The sequence below is a fragment of the Colossoma macropomum genome, unplaced genomic scaffold (genome assembly GCF_904425465.1).
Source record: "Colossoma macropomum unplaced genomic scaffold, Colossoma_macropomum, whole genome shotgun sequence".
In the NCBI taxonomy this organism is placed as follows: domain Eukaryota; kingdom Metazoa; phylum Chordata; class Actinopteri; order Characiformes; family Serrasalmidae; genus Colossoma; species Colossoma macropomum.
In genome coordinates, this window is record NW_023494785.1 from 31,136,471 (window position 1) to 31,153,016 (window position 16,546).

The 16,546-nt window shown below is 38.7% G+C and overlaps 1 protein-coding gene across 1 annotated transcript in view; it reads right to left on the minus strand.

The window, feature by feature from the left end:
• LOC118821746 (F-actin-uncapping protein LRRC16A-like) overlaps positions 1 to 16,546 on the minus strand; it is a 155,705-nt gene that overhangs the window by 56,713 nt on the left and 82,446 nt on the right. Inside the window, exons 16-20 of the mRNA XM_036590478.1 lie at positions 12,399 to 12,503; positions 11,502 to 11,571; positions 5,171 to 5,252; positions 1,466 to 1,565; positions 1,099 to 1,153 (exon numbers count right to left, since the gene is read on the minus strand). Of these exons, the coding sequence (XP_036446371.1) occupies positions 1,099 to 1,153; positions 1,466 to 1,565; positions 5,171 to 5,252; positions 11,502 to 11,571; positions 12,399 to 12,503 (412 nt within the window). The remainder of the gene's footprint in view (positions 1 to 1,098; positions 1,154 to 1,465; positions 1,566 to 5,170; positions 5,253 to 11,501; positions 11,572 to 12,398; positions 12,504 to 16,546) is intronic.

The following is a 16,546-nucleotide window of genomic DNA, read 5'->3' on the forward strand; positions in this document are numbered from 1 at the left end:
GTAAGTACAGGCCTGAATCGTATGCGGGCCAGGTGAAGTATGGAATATTTGCGATATATTTACAATTATTTGCTGGAGTTACAAAATTAGGCAACACTGAATACTGCAGTTATCTTTTCACACATTTTATGCATGCAGCTGAGTTTCCTGAAGACTGCAGCAGTCCTGCAATTCCTCTTTGTCTCACAAGTATGAGTTCTTTAGTCTCATGAGCAAAATGAAACAAGCAATAATATAATGCATGTAAAGTGGTCAGATAGTGGGGTGTATAACACGGCCAACCTGCACACTGGACAGCAGCGTTTAGATCCCCATTCAGGTGGGAATACAGGCAGGACTCCTATCGCTGCATTTGTCTCCCTCATTAAGCTGCTCTAAATAAGAATGTCTGCTAAAAGCATACTGAGAGAGGTACGGACTGGGTAAAGATTTAGTACCAAAATCCCTCTTTCACTACCTCAAATATCACTGCTCTGATATAGTGACAAACAAAATCTTAGTTGTTGGTAACACTTTATTTGGAGCGGTCCTTTGTAGATGATTAATAAACTCTTAACAGAGTATCAGTAACACATTAACAACATATCAGTGAAGTAGCAGTAGTGAAGCATCTGAATACATTGAAGTAAATATCTTGTAGATGTACTATTGATACATTACTTACATTTAGTAGATATACTGTTAATATGTTACTTCCATTATGCAAAACATTACCCAACCTAACCCAAACCCAAAACCTAATCCTAAATATGTTTTTGACATGTTACTAAGAGTCTATTTAAGAATCTACTTGGTAACAATTTGCTGACTTGGATGTCTCATTAAATTTAACACAGTCTGTTTATTCCAATTTAGCATTCTTTAAACAAACTGGCCACTTTTTTTAGGTACTTGTATCTACACTCATTGTCCATTTTATCAGGTCCCATAATAATAGTATCATAGATGAAGTGACTTTTACTGCCACGTTTTGCAAAATAAAATGGAAGGAATAGTCATTCATCTGCAAAGGTGAAGTCTTTCCATGTATTTTCACCGCTCTACATTCAAACATATAGGGACTTGTTGAATCTCAGTACTACTGCAGCCATTGCTCACCGATTCTTCCTCCTGGATCATGTGGACCAGGTTATCCAGGACAGGAGCCAAGTTTCTGCGAAAACACGATAAAACAACATGGTCCTTTCAGAATACCACAACACACTGCATTTTAAATCAGCCTTCATCAAAGACTCGTCTCAAAGCACAGTAGAAAGAGCAGTGGACGTGCGTCCAGCTACGGCAGGCTGAAAAACAAAGCACGTCAACGTTCAAAAATACTTAAAAACAAAGGTAAACATACGCTCAGATATCAGACACATTAATATTTTACGGTGCAGTGCATTCAGAAACAAACATCAAAACCACCTCTCATCTGAACCTTCTCTCCACACGCTCCCCATCTCTCCCGCCCTCCAGTACTCACTTTGATTTGATGTTGTTGAAGTTCTTCCCCAGGGAAAGGTGACGGATGGAGCGGTTCTTGGCCAGCCACACCAGCAGAGTGCTCATGTCCGAGTCCAGACCTGAACAGAAGATGACAGAAAATGTCTGACCCTTGAAATAACCTAACATGGACACCAACCTGCTTTTGTTTCCTCCCACACCGACTCCCTCGGTCAGCTGCAGCAAGTGAAAAGGCAGTTAGAGACTGTAGTCCACATACTGATGAAGAACTGTTAACCATTCTCCAGTCCAGTGGCTATCAAAAGCCTCCTCCTGGAGGGTTACTACTGGTTAGTCTAAATACTTCTGTCTAGTGAAGGGCTTATATTCATTGTCAATTCTTTACTCTTTATTCATATTGCTCTTGATTTATTATTGTTTTGCTATATAATGTCATCTAGAAGATGATGGGTTCCCCTCTTGTGTCCTGTTTCATCTCAAAGTTTCTTCCTCTTGCTATTAGGTAGCTTTCCTTGCCACTGTGGAGGAGGATTGGATTCAGTTTTCTGCAAAGCTGCTTTGTGACAATGTCGTTGTAAAAATAGCGATTTAGATCAAATCTTAAACTGAATCTTGAGACATGTGGTTGGTTTAGCGCAGACAGAAAGGGGATCGATTTCTCACCCAGACAAGCCCACCACACTACACCAATAAGAGTTGGTGGACAAGACTTACAACACAAAATTTGCCAAATGCCATGAATGTAAATGTGCTTTTCTGCAGTGTTTAATTCTGACCTGCATTCATAATGCTGCTCCTCCTCCCCCTTACCCAACTCTAATGTATTTGATCCAGCCAATCAGCGACTTCTGAAGAAGTCAATTTGCTGGAACAGGTGTGACAGACTCTGGCTGGAACTACACGTCGCATGAAGATAGATCTCCAGGACCTGGGCTGGTGACCATTGCTCAAGTCCTTATTCAGTGTTCAGTTTATACCAACAAAGACACACCTGGTTGCAAAATTTTCATCGGTGGATGTCTCCTTAAAAACAAAAGCACTCTATAATAATCTTATGATAGAGAGTCACTGCAACGGGAAGTGTAATGGGACAATATGGCTTCTTTTGTTGCATTTCAGTATGACAGAAGAAACAACAGAACTTTGGCTGTGACCAAAACAGACCCCTACCTATGTTTAAGGGGACTATTATGTGTCTTGTTCTGTGTCCTAATTCCAGAGTGTTTTTCAGGGCATTACAATCTCCCATAGTGCTTGAAATATAATGCTACTTGTAACCAACAACACAGATCACTATACAAGCTAAATGTATACCACATTATGACTTACTAAGCAGTGGAAAGAGGAACAATAGCTAATGTTAACAGTGGCTGCTGAGCTCTTGAAAATTAAAACAGACTCTCGCGACTCTCTGGAGAAGCATTGTAAAAAACAGCAGCTCTGTGCAGCTAAAAACAAAGACTCTGTCTGGTGTCAAGTCAACCTAGTCTTTGTGAATGGGGTTCAGGGTGGATGACAAATTGCAAATCAACAGATAAGCTACAGTCTGTAATTGTACAACTATACAGTAGAACCATTAGGCAGGTGGAGCTCATGAAGCGGTCAGTGAGCGGAAGAGAAGTCTTTACTGAGTGCAGATCTAAGGTTCTAGAGCAATCAAGAGCTTTTCTTACGATGTCATATGAAATTATTAAAATAACAGCTTTTCTTCTACCACACATTTACATTTGATAGCTGCACAATTCATATTTTAAGTCTACTATATGAAATATTGCATATCAAAATATCAAAATATTGCAACAGAAACTGTCAATCAGCAGATTAATTAGAACCAGGCGGCTTATCGAGAGGTTTAAATCTGTGAGTAACAGCTGAAATCTGTGAGCGGAGTCCACAGGGGAGAACCCAATCTCTCCAGCTCGCAGAGTTTGACATGATGGGCAGAGGAATCCTCTCAAAACAAAGGATGGCGATGATTCACAGCCTAACAGCATCTTCTTATCTTCAACCGCAGTAATGAAACGGTGGATTACAAGCACAATGAGAAAATGCAAATTAGAACAGCTGACTCCCACCACACACTGAATCACATTACAGCGTAATGTGACCATCACAAAGAAAGTTATTTAGGCAGACAGTAACTTAAGCAAGTATTTGTGGATGTGGATGCCAATCATTCGGTTATTAGTTAAAGAAACAATTTAGTGAAAAATTTAATTCACACATTTTACCCCTTACCCCAAATATAACCAGCCATGTTTGGTATGAAGTTTGCTTCTTTAGTTATGCATTGGAGCCGTGAGGCTAATGTGGCTAACAAATACTGAAAGCCTAAACCCCTGCCTTCCTAAATCATGACACATTCAACCTGCATCAAGCTGTTAAGAAATCTCAAATACACTTGCTTATGAGGTTTCTGACACTGTGTGATACTGTTATCTATAAACATAGATAAAAGTATGGACTAAATTCAGGTTTTAAGATGGCTGCTGCCACTGTTCTTAGCTATGTGATGTACTTTTGTCCATTTTTACAACCTGATGCAGACTGAGGAAAGTGTGTGAATGTGTTAATGTGGGTAATGAAAATATTCAGCAAAAAGCTGGCAAACTGAGAGACAATCTGAGTCTTTAGCAACGACAGCCTTTTAGCCCAAAGTACTCCTTTAAAGAGGAACTCATCACTACATTTACAATAAACATGTTTACTCGCCTCCTGCACTGCTGCAGCAGTCTCTAAAATGATTTTCCTGGTATAAAGACTAGCATTATCGCCTACTGATGCATCTTGAAGGTAGAAGGAGTTTTGAAATAAGTGGTTTGGGGTGGATTTTTGGGAGTGGGCTGGTAGATTTTTTCTCTAGCTGGTGAGTGCAGAAGAAAGCCATTTTTACACCAACTCGACTCGACTCTACTCGCTTTTTTAGGTTTTTCATTCAGCAAACCTGGTACCTGGTACTATTTTTGGTATCACCTCTGTCGAGGTTCCAAGCGAGCTCCGGCCAATACCAAAGGGTGACGTGAAAAAGTGCAGACTACCAGGTTAGCGCACCCTCTTGTGTCGCCTTTGAGCAACCAGAGTCGTCTAATCCGAACTGTAGCATTTCCAAACTCTCCTGTTTTTTTTTACGGCTGTTTTACGTAGCATCGCTATGTTGACCAGCTACATTGAACGGGTGCTGTATCTGCAGTGGAACAGAAGTAGTTGGTACCAAAACAGAGTAGAGGCTAGTAGAGTCGAGTTGAGCTGTACCATATGGTGGATAAGCACCAAACTTTTACTGCTTAGAAGCCAAATATCTAATTGCAGCCACATGACTGTTGTAACAGTCTTAAAATCTCTACTACAATGGAGAGAATAGATTACTCAAACGGCACAAATGATTCATCAGATGAAGAGGACAACAAACTAAGAGCTAAAGCTAATGATGAGGCAGCAACCTGGCTATCTAGATACCCCTCCGTCAGTTTGGCTTCTTTTCTCTGGCTGAAAGGGTAAAAAAAACCTGTCTCTGGTGTCCAGTTTGCGCTGAACTGCAACTGAATTCATGCTGGGTACTGCAGTGAAAGAACTTTGGTGAACGAAAACATAAAAACAATACAAAACTATGAAATCTGTCAAAACGATGAGACTGACAGATGATACAATCATACAAAGTACTGCAATAATGGGACAAGTAACACATTAAACTCAAGTTTAAGTCCAGAATGCCCATTTAACTCACCGTTGTCAGAGATGTCTAGGCTGGAAATGTTGGGGATCTCTGCGATGCAGCCCTCCAGAATCTGCGAGCCTCCAGACCGTAGCTGAAGGAGAGATGGAAGGAAGAAATGCAAGAACAATGCTACTATAAATGTAGCCTTCTTTCTGATATTCTGACAAGGACAGTTGTATGACATGAGTTACTATGCATGCATGAAGTCTACTATCTACGAAATGTGGTAAAATGGTGAGAGGTTTAGTGGCGTTATGAAATGGAGCGTGTGTCTATTAGGGCTGTCAAATGAGTAATTGCATTATTTTGTGTAGTAAATTGTGATTAATCACATTTCTTATTTTATATGATTATTTGCCCTAAAGAAAGATTTCTTTCCGTTTAAAAAGAGTGCATTTTGTAATAGCTGTAACAGCATACATGTCAGCAGCTGGACTTCAGCTTGCAGGACTACAGGTTTGAAAGGTCAGTCTAGGAAAATGCATTAATAACATTAAAAAAAACTGTGCTGTTAATAATTTATCGCTTTAATGTGTTATAAACAAGATAATGTGTTAACATTGACAGTGCTTATATATCTGAGTGTAGAGTGAGAAATGTTCAGTGAGTGATGGTGAATGACATGCAGACAGCAGCAGCAGCAGCAGCAGCAGCAAAGAGTGGTTAGTGGTAGCTGTACTTACACAGTGGCCAAGCTAAGGGGTGCATTAGGGGAAAGGGAGGGGGTATATATTAGTGGCTTGTAAATGCTTTTTTTATTGTGCAACATAAAAGTAAATTAAAGAAAAAGCATCATGCCAGGAGGAGAGTGCAAAAATAAGCAGCCAAGCTCATAAGTGCACTTACATTAATTAATCAATCAACAAATAAATGTCAATAATGCACTGGTACACCCAACAATGAGAATCTAATTGTTATACATTACAGGCCAAAAGTCTGGAAGTAACACTTTTATAGCCATTTTATTTTCTTTTAAATATAAAGGATCTAGAAGATCTGGGGGGATCTAAGGGAAATAAATGTTTATTAACACAGTACTAAAAGATTTGACTAAGTGTTTGCAGCAACGGTGTCCTATAGGGTTACATGATTAATTATATTTTATTCTTACTGTGTTATGAGTTTCTGTAATGAATGCAACATCAATGGTTGCAATAAAACGGAACAAATCAGAATCAGCCTGAGGGAAAGGTAGTTTTAGGAGCAGAGTCTAATATTAGAGGTGTGCTTTGCTGAGCTGGGAGTTGAACCCTGCTCTCCCACATGCGAGTGACTTAACCACTCTGCTATCTACTACTAACAAAGCACTCACACATGCACAGCTTAAAAGCTAATTAATCCTTAACTACTAGCCTGTAAAAACAGTTCAATTGCGATGACTATACTCACTTCCAGAGTTGTGTGTAAAATGTGTAAAGCAGTAATGGCTACTGTTACAACAAACCTGCATCACCATAAGGAGCATTTTAAGGAATTAGATATATATTCATTCATTTTTGTAGGCCTATATAGAAAAAAAGCTTAATATAATTATATATATATAATAGCTTAATTAGAATATAGAAAATACTGACTGTTTTTCTAAGAGCCTTACAAAAATCTGCTTGCAGTTGTTTTGTAAGTAGCTGTATGCCCAATAACAAATGATGCTTTGGTGCTTTAGTGACTATTTTTTGCAGTTGACTAAATTGTATGGTTAGATTTCTGTTTAATTACACAGCAAAAGAAGTATCTATAATCAGAGTCGCACTACATTAATCATAATTATAAAATATCATTTCTCATGACATCACTGCAATATCCAACTTTATCGCGCATTGCATTTTATGTCCAGATCTCGCAGCCCTAATTTACAACTAACTGATTGTTAATTTGGTTTGCTCCTGGTGGTTATCCTGCAGAGTTTTATTGCAGCTATAATTATTCACACATTTAGCTGCTCCTGAAGGTTGATGAGCTGAATCAGGTTTGTTAAATGAGACGTTTTTGTATATAATGAAAAACTGTGCAATGTAAAGGGGTATTATCAACAAAGGAAAGGCTTTTTCTGTATAATATGCTATAGTAAGGGTGCATCACTGCAAAGCAAAACATTATTTTGGAAAAGAAAAGCATCTTTAGTCAACCTAGATGTCAATAAATGTGTTTTGTTGGCTATTAATGTAATTGTAATTTTTTTAAAACACCCCATCTGCTTCCATATTTTTGGCCAATAGTACAAACTGGTATATCTGCTAGGCCTGTCATGATCATGAAATTTGAGCTGACAATAAAGTGCCATATAAGTAACTGGAATAAACATTTCATTGTTCATTGTAAGCAACCATTAAATTACAAAGCTAAAATGACCAAATTGGCTGACCATCTTCGATATTCGATTTCGATATTCAGAACCTCCTGACTGATATCACAAACAGCTCAAGCTCAAATAAGCAAATATTACTCACTGCTGCTTTGACTGAAGCTTTGACTTTGTCTTTTATTGTTTCAATAAATGTGTTTTTTGCTGTCTTTATACATTTACGTCAACCATTGCACCTAATCCAGTCTGCTGCAACGTAAATATTCAATTGTGAAAGCTAACAACTGTAGAAAGTTACTTTGATCAGCTCAAATAACTGCAATCAAGTGATTACGTAACAATCGTGACAGGCCTAGTATCTACATCAGGGGTCTCTGGAAAGCTCCCTTCCTGCAGAGCCTAGTTCTAACCACAATTTGCCAAACCTCCTCCAACCTCTTCCCAAGTCCCTGATTAGCTGGATCAGATGTATCAGATTGAGTAAGGAGCAGAGCAGCTTATTGGATACATGTTCAAACCCTTCTCTGCTGGAAGGCAGATCTCCAGACCAGAGTTCACTGATCTACATATACAGCCACACTACATACAGACACACACAGAAACAAAACCCCAAAACAGGTACATACTAAATCAAGAGGCATCAACTCTGAGCTTAACTCTAAAACCAAATGCCCACCAAGTGTGCTCAGTCAAACCCGAGAGTGAGATCTTATCACCAGCGCCTTAATTAGGTTTCCTGACCCTGCTTGTGGACATGCATTATCTTTAGCACCTCAGAATGGAATCTGCTCCGAGCCAGGGCCATCAGAAAGCATGTGCATGTGTGCATGTGCCCATACACATTAGCGAGGCTGTGTCTGTTTGTTTATATGCTCGAACACGCACAGTCCAACACTCACACAAACCCATTATTAGCATTGTAAATGCCATTTCTCTCTGCTGCTTCTGTCCACCATCACATTATGCAGATATCTGCAGAGGAACGTCTGACATGTACTGTGAAGGAGTGAGAATTTAGCGCTGAGGGTTTGTGGAATGCTCTGCTTGCGGCCACAGTGCTGTTTAGTAAAGTATGTGCTCAGCTTCTCATCAACAGAACTACTGCATCTAACAGCCGAACCCCAAAGCACAGTTTTTAAAGGAACATTTCAGCAAAAAAATCTCATTTAAATAGTCTTCCTCTTACCCCAAACTGTAGTTTATCAGCCTAGACTTGTTTATGTGCTTTCAGACAGTGTATGACACACCAGCTCAGTTTCTAGTCGTGTATTTTTTATAATAATTTCGACACTTCTGCTAAAAAAGCCTGATAGGAAAGGAAAATATTGAGTAAAATGGGCATAAAAGTTTGCACACTGACATAAAAAGAGTACATTTTTTTGGCCATAAAATGGAAAATAAATACCTTAAATAATAAAGAAAATGCAAATAAAGTCATGTAAGTGCTCAACTGTTTACATATCTTATCAAAGAACAAACATGAAGGTGATATTAGACAGTAAGCAGACATATAATGTATTTTTGTCTGTTTTTGTATAGATTACCGTATCATAGTGTCAGAAACCGTATTTCAGATGACTATGTAAGATTCTTTTGTTAAAATCGGAAGAAGCAGTGCTGCTGAATCAGGAAAAAAAACACTAAAATATGGTGTGCGTGCTGTTGCTGTTCATTTCTCTGTAAGGCCTGAAATAATATTTTACAAGTCAGAGGTGTCACGGGAGTTTTTCGGACCAAGTCACACTTACTGGCTCAAAAAGAAGCTCCGGCTCGATGTTTAGGTTTCAAATGCAAAATAAACATTATACTGATGAAGAAAGTATGAAATTAGTACATCATTCACTTGCATATTTGGAAAACGCATTCTTCACCAAGTTTTGTTCTCCTTAAATAATCTCAACGCACTCAAAATCATCCAAGGAACTGCCAGTGTTCTTCTGCATGTTAGGTGAAACTACACATTACCACCAGAAAGGAGGACTTTTCTGGTGGAAATTTTAACTACTCGGAGCCCAGGAATGATGAATGAAGCAAACTTCAGACATCAAACATTCCTTGGCTGAATGACTACATTCGGGGTAATGGGAAATTGTGTACCTTTGAATTTTGCTAAAGTATTGCTTTAACACTCCATTTCCTCCACAGTGATTTGGATAACATCTATTTCACATTTAACAATAAATACAAAAATATTAATTTTAATGTCCCAATGATAAAAAATGATGATAAGAAATCCAAAGTATTGCCTAAGCATTAACTTCAGACTCAGCCTCTGCTCAGCTCTAATGGAGGATGATTAACTCTGACTGAAGCTCATTTGGCAGCTGAGCCTGGAACGTTTCCTCCATTCATTGAGAAAGAGAGACAGGCAGGACGTGAGCGGCTGCAGCATTGCTATGCAGAGCCACAGTCTCAGAACTGGCACATGGTTTCAATCTGAGTGAAATGAATATTGGGGTCTGACTGACAGTGGGGGACTCAGTGGTACAGAACAAGCTGGCTGCCATATGGTACTTAATCTCATCAATTCCACACTGACTGAATGTCATCAGGCTCAAGAACAATCAAGAACTCCAATGCCAAAACAGTACTTAGAGCTTGATTCACACACTCGCCACTTTATTAGAAACCCCTACCTTATCGTTTCACCTTAGAGTTAGAAACTGTAGCTCATCTGTTGATGCTAGATGTCCTCTAGTGCTACATCAATGGTCAGTTTCGGACCACAGAACTGCTCTGGGCTGGGCCTTTCTGGGTCACTGTCATGTTAAGAATGGACCACCACCCAAATAATATCTGGTCAACAGTCCTGTGGTCAGAAACTAGCTAATCTAGCTCATACACCTACAGTGGCAAGAAAAAGTATGTGAACCCTTTGGAATTACCTACATTTATGTAAGCTGTCTTACAGTGATCATCATTAAAGTTACGAGAAAGAAAAAACACAATCTGTTTCAAATGATAACACAAAAAATCTATTGCTCTTGTCCATATTGATCACATCATTGCAATATTTACAGTGTAGGTTGGAAAAAGTATGTGAACCTCTAGGCTAATGACCCCAACAAAAGCTAAGTGCAGTGAGGAGTTGGAGTCCAATCAATGAGACTGGAGGTGTGGGTTACTCTGACTTATAAAAACCACTCAAATATTCTGAGAAGCATCTGCTGATGTTAACAATGCCTCGCAAAAAAGAGATCTCAGAAGACCTACAATCAATAATTGTTGACTTGCTTCAGGCTTGAAAGGATTACAAAGTAATCTAAAAGAGTTGAGGTATTCATCAGTCTACAGTTAGACAAACTGCTTACAAATGGAGATGATTGACTACTGTGTCTACTCTCTGTTCAGTGTCTAAAAAACACTGAACAGGCATGGTGTTCTTGGCACCAAGGAGCACCTTGACACTCCAGAACACCTCTGGGAAAATGTTTTGTGGATTAACTAAGGCTGAGTGGAAGTACATCTACTACACAGAATGGCTTCAAACCAATAAAATCCGCCTTTTGGAGTAGCCCGGTTAGAGCCCAGACCTCAACCCAATAAAGATGCCGTGGGATGACCTCAAGAGAGCCATTCACACCAGACATCTGAAGAATATGGCTGAGCTGAAGCAGTTCTGTAAGGAGGAACGGTCCAGTATTCCTCTTTAATGTGTGCTTACTTGAGGTCATTGCTGTCAAAGGAGGTTCAATCAGTTCTTAAAGCCAAGGGTTCACTTACTTTTGCACTGTGAACATTTAATCAGTGTGCACAGAGAAGACACACACATCACATACTATTTCTTGCCACTGTATAGTATATAGCACCAAAAAGGCTTTGCTATATAGTTACTAAGGATGGTGGAGCTCAAAGTGAGTGTGTATAAAAGGCAGGAGTTTCTAATAAAGTGGACAGTGTATGTACAACCAGGCTTGTCAAAACAAACAAAAAAAAACAAAGATGCAACCTGTTTGAAAGGAAGATGAACAAACTGAGCCACTACTTTTGTTATCAAGGTTTCATATTGCAAGCTCACCTTCACAGCAGGTGTCTTACCTCACAGCAGCTGAGGTCCAGCGCCACCTCTTTGAGGCTGGGGTTACTGGCCAGACCAAGCAGAAGGGCTCTAAAAGAGAAACAAATGTGATGTTGTAGTTGTTTAAATTGCTGACCTCACCACAATTTGCTTTGTTTACAATTCTTTAGGATATTCAGATTCAGTGCACATGAAAAATCAAATTTATCCACAATTCAATTCTTTCGGTACAATTCAGAATTATTATTATAATATACTGAATACACAGATATAACTGAAATGAGTGCATACTTGTTTCAGTTTTATTACAATCGACCATACACTCCATTTGATTCTCCATGTTGACTTCACGATTCGGTATTCACATGATACTTTGGATAAAGTTCAAATAAAGAAAAATGATGATGATAATCATGCTGTTGCACAACTTCGACTTCTATGTCTAACTACAGCTGAGAAGTAGGAGCTGTTGATTAATTAAATGTGACTAACTTTGGTGTTCAAACAATGCAAATGCATTAGATGGTATAATTAATATTCTAATATTGTGCTGTAATATCAATGTCATAATGCATTACACTCGTATAGTCAATTATAAGACATCTATATGCATACATCTATACTTACAGCCTTATGACTGTTTATACTATGTACACTGACGTATTAGATACGCCCAGATGGCACAATAGGTTCAGTATCTGGTGATTTTGCTGGAAAAGGCCAGAAACAGTAACTGGCAATCATTGAGCAATCAAATGTGACTGAAAGACTATGTGAGAAAGAGAGAGAAAGAGAGAAAGCGAAAGAGAGAGAGAGAGAGAGTAAGAGACAAAGAGAGAGAAAGACAGACAGACAAAGAGGAAAGAGAAAACAGAGAAGAGAGAAAAATGAAGAGAATAAGAGCAAAAGTATCTTACTTCAAAGCTTCAGGCGGCAGTTTGGTTCCTGACACGTTGATGGTGTTGAGGACCATAGCGCTGCTGAAGAAATGCTTGAATGCAGGAGGAATATCTTTACTTTTCCTGCATGCATACACACACACACACACACACACACACATACACACACACACACACACACAATAAGAAGTAGCAGTTAGTTACTAACACACATTCTCACATACCTGCAAAGTCTTAAGCGTTTCATCTTTGAAAAATATATTCTCTCCATAAAAAAGGTGAATATATATATATATGTAAATCAACTGTGCTAAAAATAAATTAGTTCTATTACAATAATATTAATACAGTCAGGAACTAAAGGGGTACACAAGTCTTGTAAAAATTCCATGTACAAATGCAAAATAAAAAAGACAGGCTGGAAAATAGTTTTATTCAGATGTTACACAAAAGAGCGATCAGTGGCGACTTCATATTAGAACTTTAATAAAAATATGACTCGATATCAAATATTAGCTTTCCATTTACAGAAAGTACTAACATATGTGTCATATGAAACCAAACTTTAGTGCAGCTCAAGCTCACATGAAATAAAAACACTACAGTGATTAAAGGGATGAAAAAAATGTTGGTTTGTGTTTACACTCATACACAAAAGTTGAACTCCCCCTGTCGAACGACGTTTTTAAAGTGAAAACAAGTGAACACAACCTCTACAGAGAACATACTTAAATTTAGCATTTTCTGCTAATCTTATAATAAATAATAATAAAATGCACATGAATTCTATCAACGTAACATTTAACGTATCGAGAAAAAAAACAAAAAATAAAATGTGGCGTAACTTTTGGATAGGTTATATTTTTCCCCCAATATATTAAACTCAGCAAATAATCGGCAGAAGTGTGTTCTCTGTAGAGCAGGCATGTCAAACTGGGGACCTTCTGGGCCAAAGTGCTGTGGAGATTAGCGTTTACCCTCATCTAACACTCTGAATTCAGTTCATAAAGGCCTTGCTAATTAGCTGATGAGCTGAATCAGGTGTGTTCAATGAGGTAGCGTACTGAAATCTGTAGTGTTTTGGCCTGTGAGGACTGGAGCCTGACACATGTGCTGCAGAGGATGTGTAAACTTACTTTCACTTACAAAACCAACTAAACGTCATTTGACCAGGGGCACCCAAACTTTTGCTTGTGACTAGGCGCTCACTGGCATTTGGAATTGACCTACTTCATCCCTGGGCAGCACTTAATTGGCAACTAACACACTCATTTTAGTACAAATCTTGCTGTTAAGTCTGTCCAGCTTTAAATGCAAAAATAGCATTTAATCCAATCAAAACAGCCCAGACATTATCACTTCTGATTTTTTCTTACAGCAGCACCATTTTTGAGAATGATCACATTTAAGTCCCCTTTAAACATGCTACAGCAGAGAGCAATAACACAATAATTGCAGTGATTTGCCTAAACCAAGTGCATCGTTTTAGTCATTTAGACATGAACAAGAGTCACTTGAAGCAGATTCACAAACACTTGTTGAGTTGTTAAGCCATCTTGCTCAGTGAGAAGTGTTGATGGGGTCTTGCGGGACCCTGTGGAGAGACGTTTTACTCTCACATCTATGCTAATCTTCATGTTCTTGACATAATTGCTCCCTTCTTCTTTTGGCAGCAGCCTGCTAGCTGCTGATTGTATTCGTAATCCAACACCAAGAAGCACACTGAACTGGCTTCAATTGCTCCCAGCTAATTACATCAGACTTCAAGCCCTGCTGTTGAAAATTAGCCAGTTGGCTAACACTGGAACATTTACCTGACTGATTAAAGTGCACTGTCCCATGTATAGAAATGAATAAAAGGATTAAAAGATTAACTAGCATGCATCTCCGCAATACAACAGAGGCTGTGTAGACACTGTCTAGTCATCTGAAAGAGTGTACAGCCTTCCTGTCCCAGCCTGAAAGTGAAATGGAGCTGAAACACGACTGATCACTCAATGTTGAACTGATAATACTCTTTCACTTTACATGAATGAGCTGCAGGAATGACTTTCAGTCTACTCAGCAGACACAATGTGAGTCTGAAGCCAACTCTGAATAGTGTACTGGGTCCCACTTCCTTGGTGTCTTAAAAACCTTTCATCTGTATAAGCTAACGACGCTAACAATGAACGAAGATGGTTGAAGAACAAGATGGTACTTGAAGGGTTTTTCAGTAAAGGTAACAGTTGTATTTAGAACCATTGTATATGGTTCTATGTAGGACCTTTTTGAAAATGGTTCTATATAGCACCAACAAGGCTTTGCTATTGTAACAATACAATACCCTTTTTTGGTGCTACACAGAACCATTTTCAAAAAGGTTTTATATAGAACCAAAAACATGAATCTGAAGAACCATTTCACCATGCTAAAAATGATTTTAACATAAAAAGGTTCTATATAGAAATCATGGTTCTAAATAGAACCTTTCCTTTTACTTAAGAACTCTTGAAAAAACATTCTGTCAAGAGAGCAGTTAAGACTGATTAACATGATCTCACTGGCTCCCACTAGCTTTTATTGAGCATTAGCAAGACTGGATGAAATGTTCCAGAATTCCGATTCCAATTTGAAGTCAGTGGAACTGACTTCAAAGCTTTGCAGTAGACTGTCGATTCCAGGTATTAGGGAATCGAGAGTCTACTGTAAATTGATTCTTTTTGGGATTGACTCCCAGCGCTAGAAAATGGATAAAGCCTACATTAACCAAATACACTCAATCATCGTCTAAGCTGCCCTATCCTCCTGGGTTGCTGGGGTGCACCAGGCTATCCCATCTGTCATTGGGCACAAAACAAGAAACACACTGGACAACTGGACAGTTTTCACTTTTCATCACTGACGTCCAGTGAGTGCAACAATATCTGCATGTCCAACTCCTCCATGATTGTAGCCCTCTCACTCTTATACTGCTTAGGTCTTGTGTCTTGGGACAACTGTAGCTTTCCACTTTGCTGTTGCTTTTGTTAGTTTGCTGCTTGTTGATTTTTATGTTTTGTTTGTAAATGATATTTAAGGCTTGACACACTTCGGTGCTAAACAAACTGCAGTAGCTGGAAATACCTTTGATTTTTATCAGGAGAGCCATCAACACCCCATTTTTTTGATCGGGAGGGCTACAGTTGCAGTCAAAGCAACATACAGCCAAAGATCATACATATGGTAAACCAAGTGCATGCCTATTCAAGGCAATGAGACGAAAAGTGCTACAGTTCCTATCTGCATAAGTGAGTGTACCACCTTGCATCACCCCCTCCTCCCCTGTCACCCAGGGCAACAACCTGGAAGATAACTGAACGGACCCCAAACAACAGTGTATATTCTTAAAATCAGCTCATTAGAAAATGCATGTAAATGCATGTAATCAATGAGAAAGGAAGATTAATTGCTAACGGGCAGAATTTCCAGCTGGGTGTGACTGGAACTCAGGTTTCCGTTGTCTGCATAAAGGAAAGTTTATTTTATTTTAAAGGGCGAATGACTTCTCACCAAAATCATGGTGCATATCAAACTAGGATAATGCACTAATAGCGTTAAAATTTAGTTGTATAAATCATTTATCGTGTTAACTTTGACCCCACTAATCATGAGGCAAGACTGAAAGTTGGGGGTGTATTTAGATGCTCAGGGGGGTTAGTGTGTGTTGTAAGCTGAGTGTGTGTGGTATGCGACTCCAGATGGTCTCCTGAGGGAGAACAGGCTGCCATTCAATCATCATAAACCTCCTGAGACTTCGAATCAATTTCTCTCACTCTGTACTCAGAACCATCTGAATATAATAACAGTAACCAGTTGTAACCAGTAGTAACAAATGTCTCTGCTTGTGGTTGACGGATGAATGAGGACCTATGACTAGAAAGGGCAACATGGCAAAAATATATAATTTTCACAATATTAAAAAATTTAACATTTTTATGATACATGATACATGATATTTTGCACTTCTATGATTTGACAAGTTGGAAACGAAAGCCATATTTAAACCATACTATCAAAAACTACAACATTCCACACACTAAATGCAAATAAAGGACTAGTTATGCTCCCGTTGTAATAAAAATGTAGTTGGTTACTTAAGTACAGACAATATTCATGACATGCTCATGAATACAGAACTACAATAT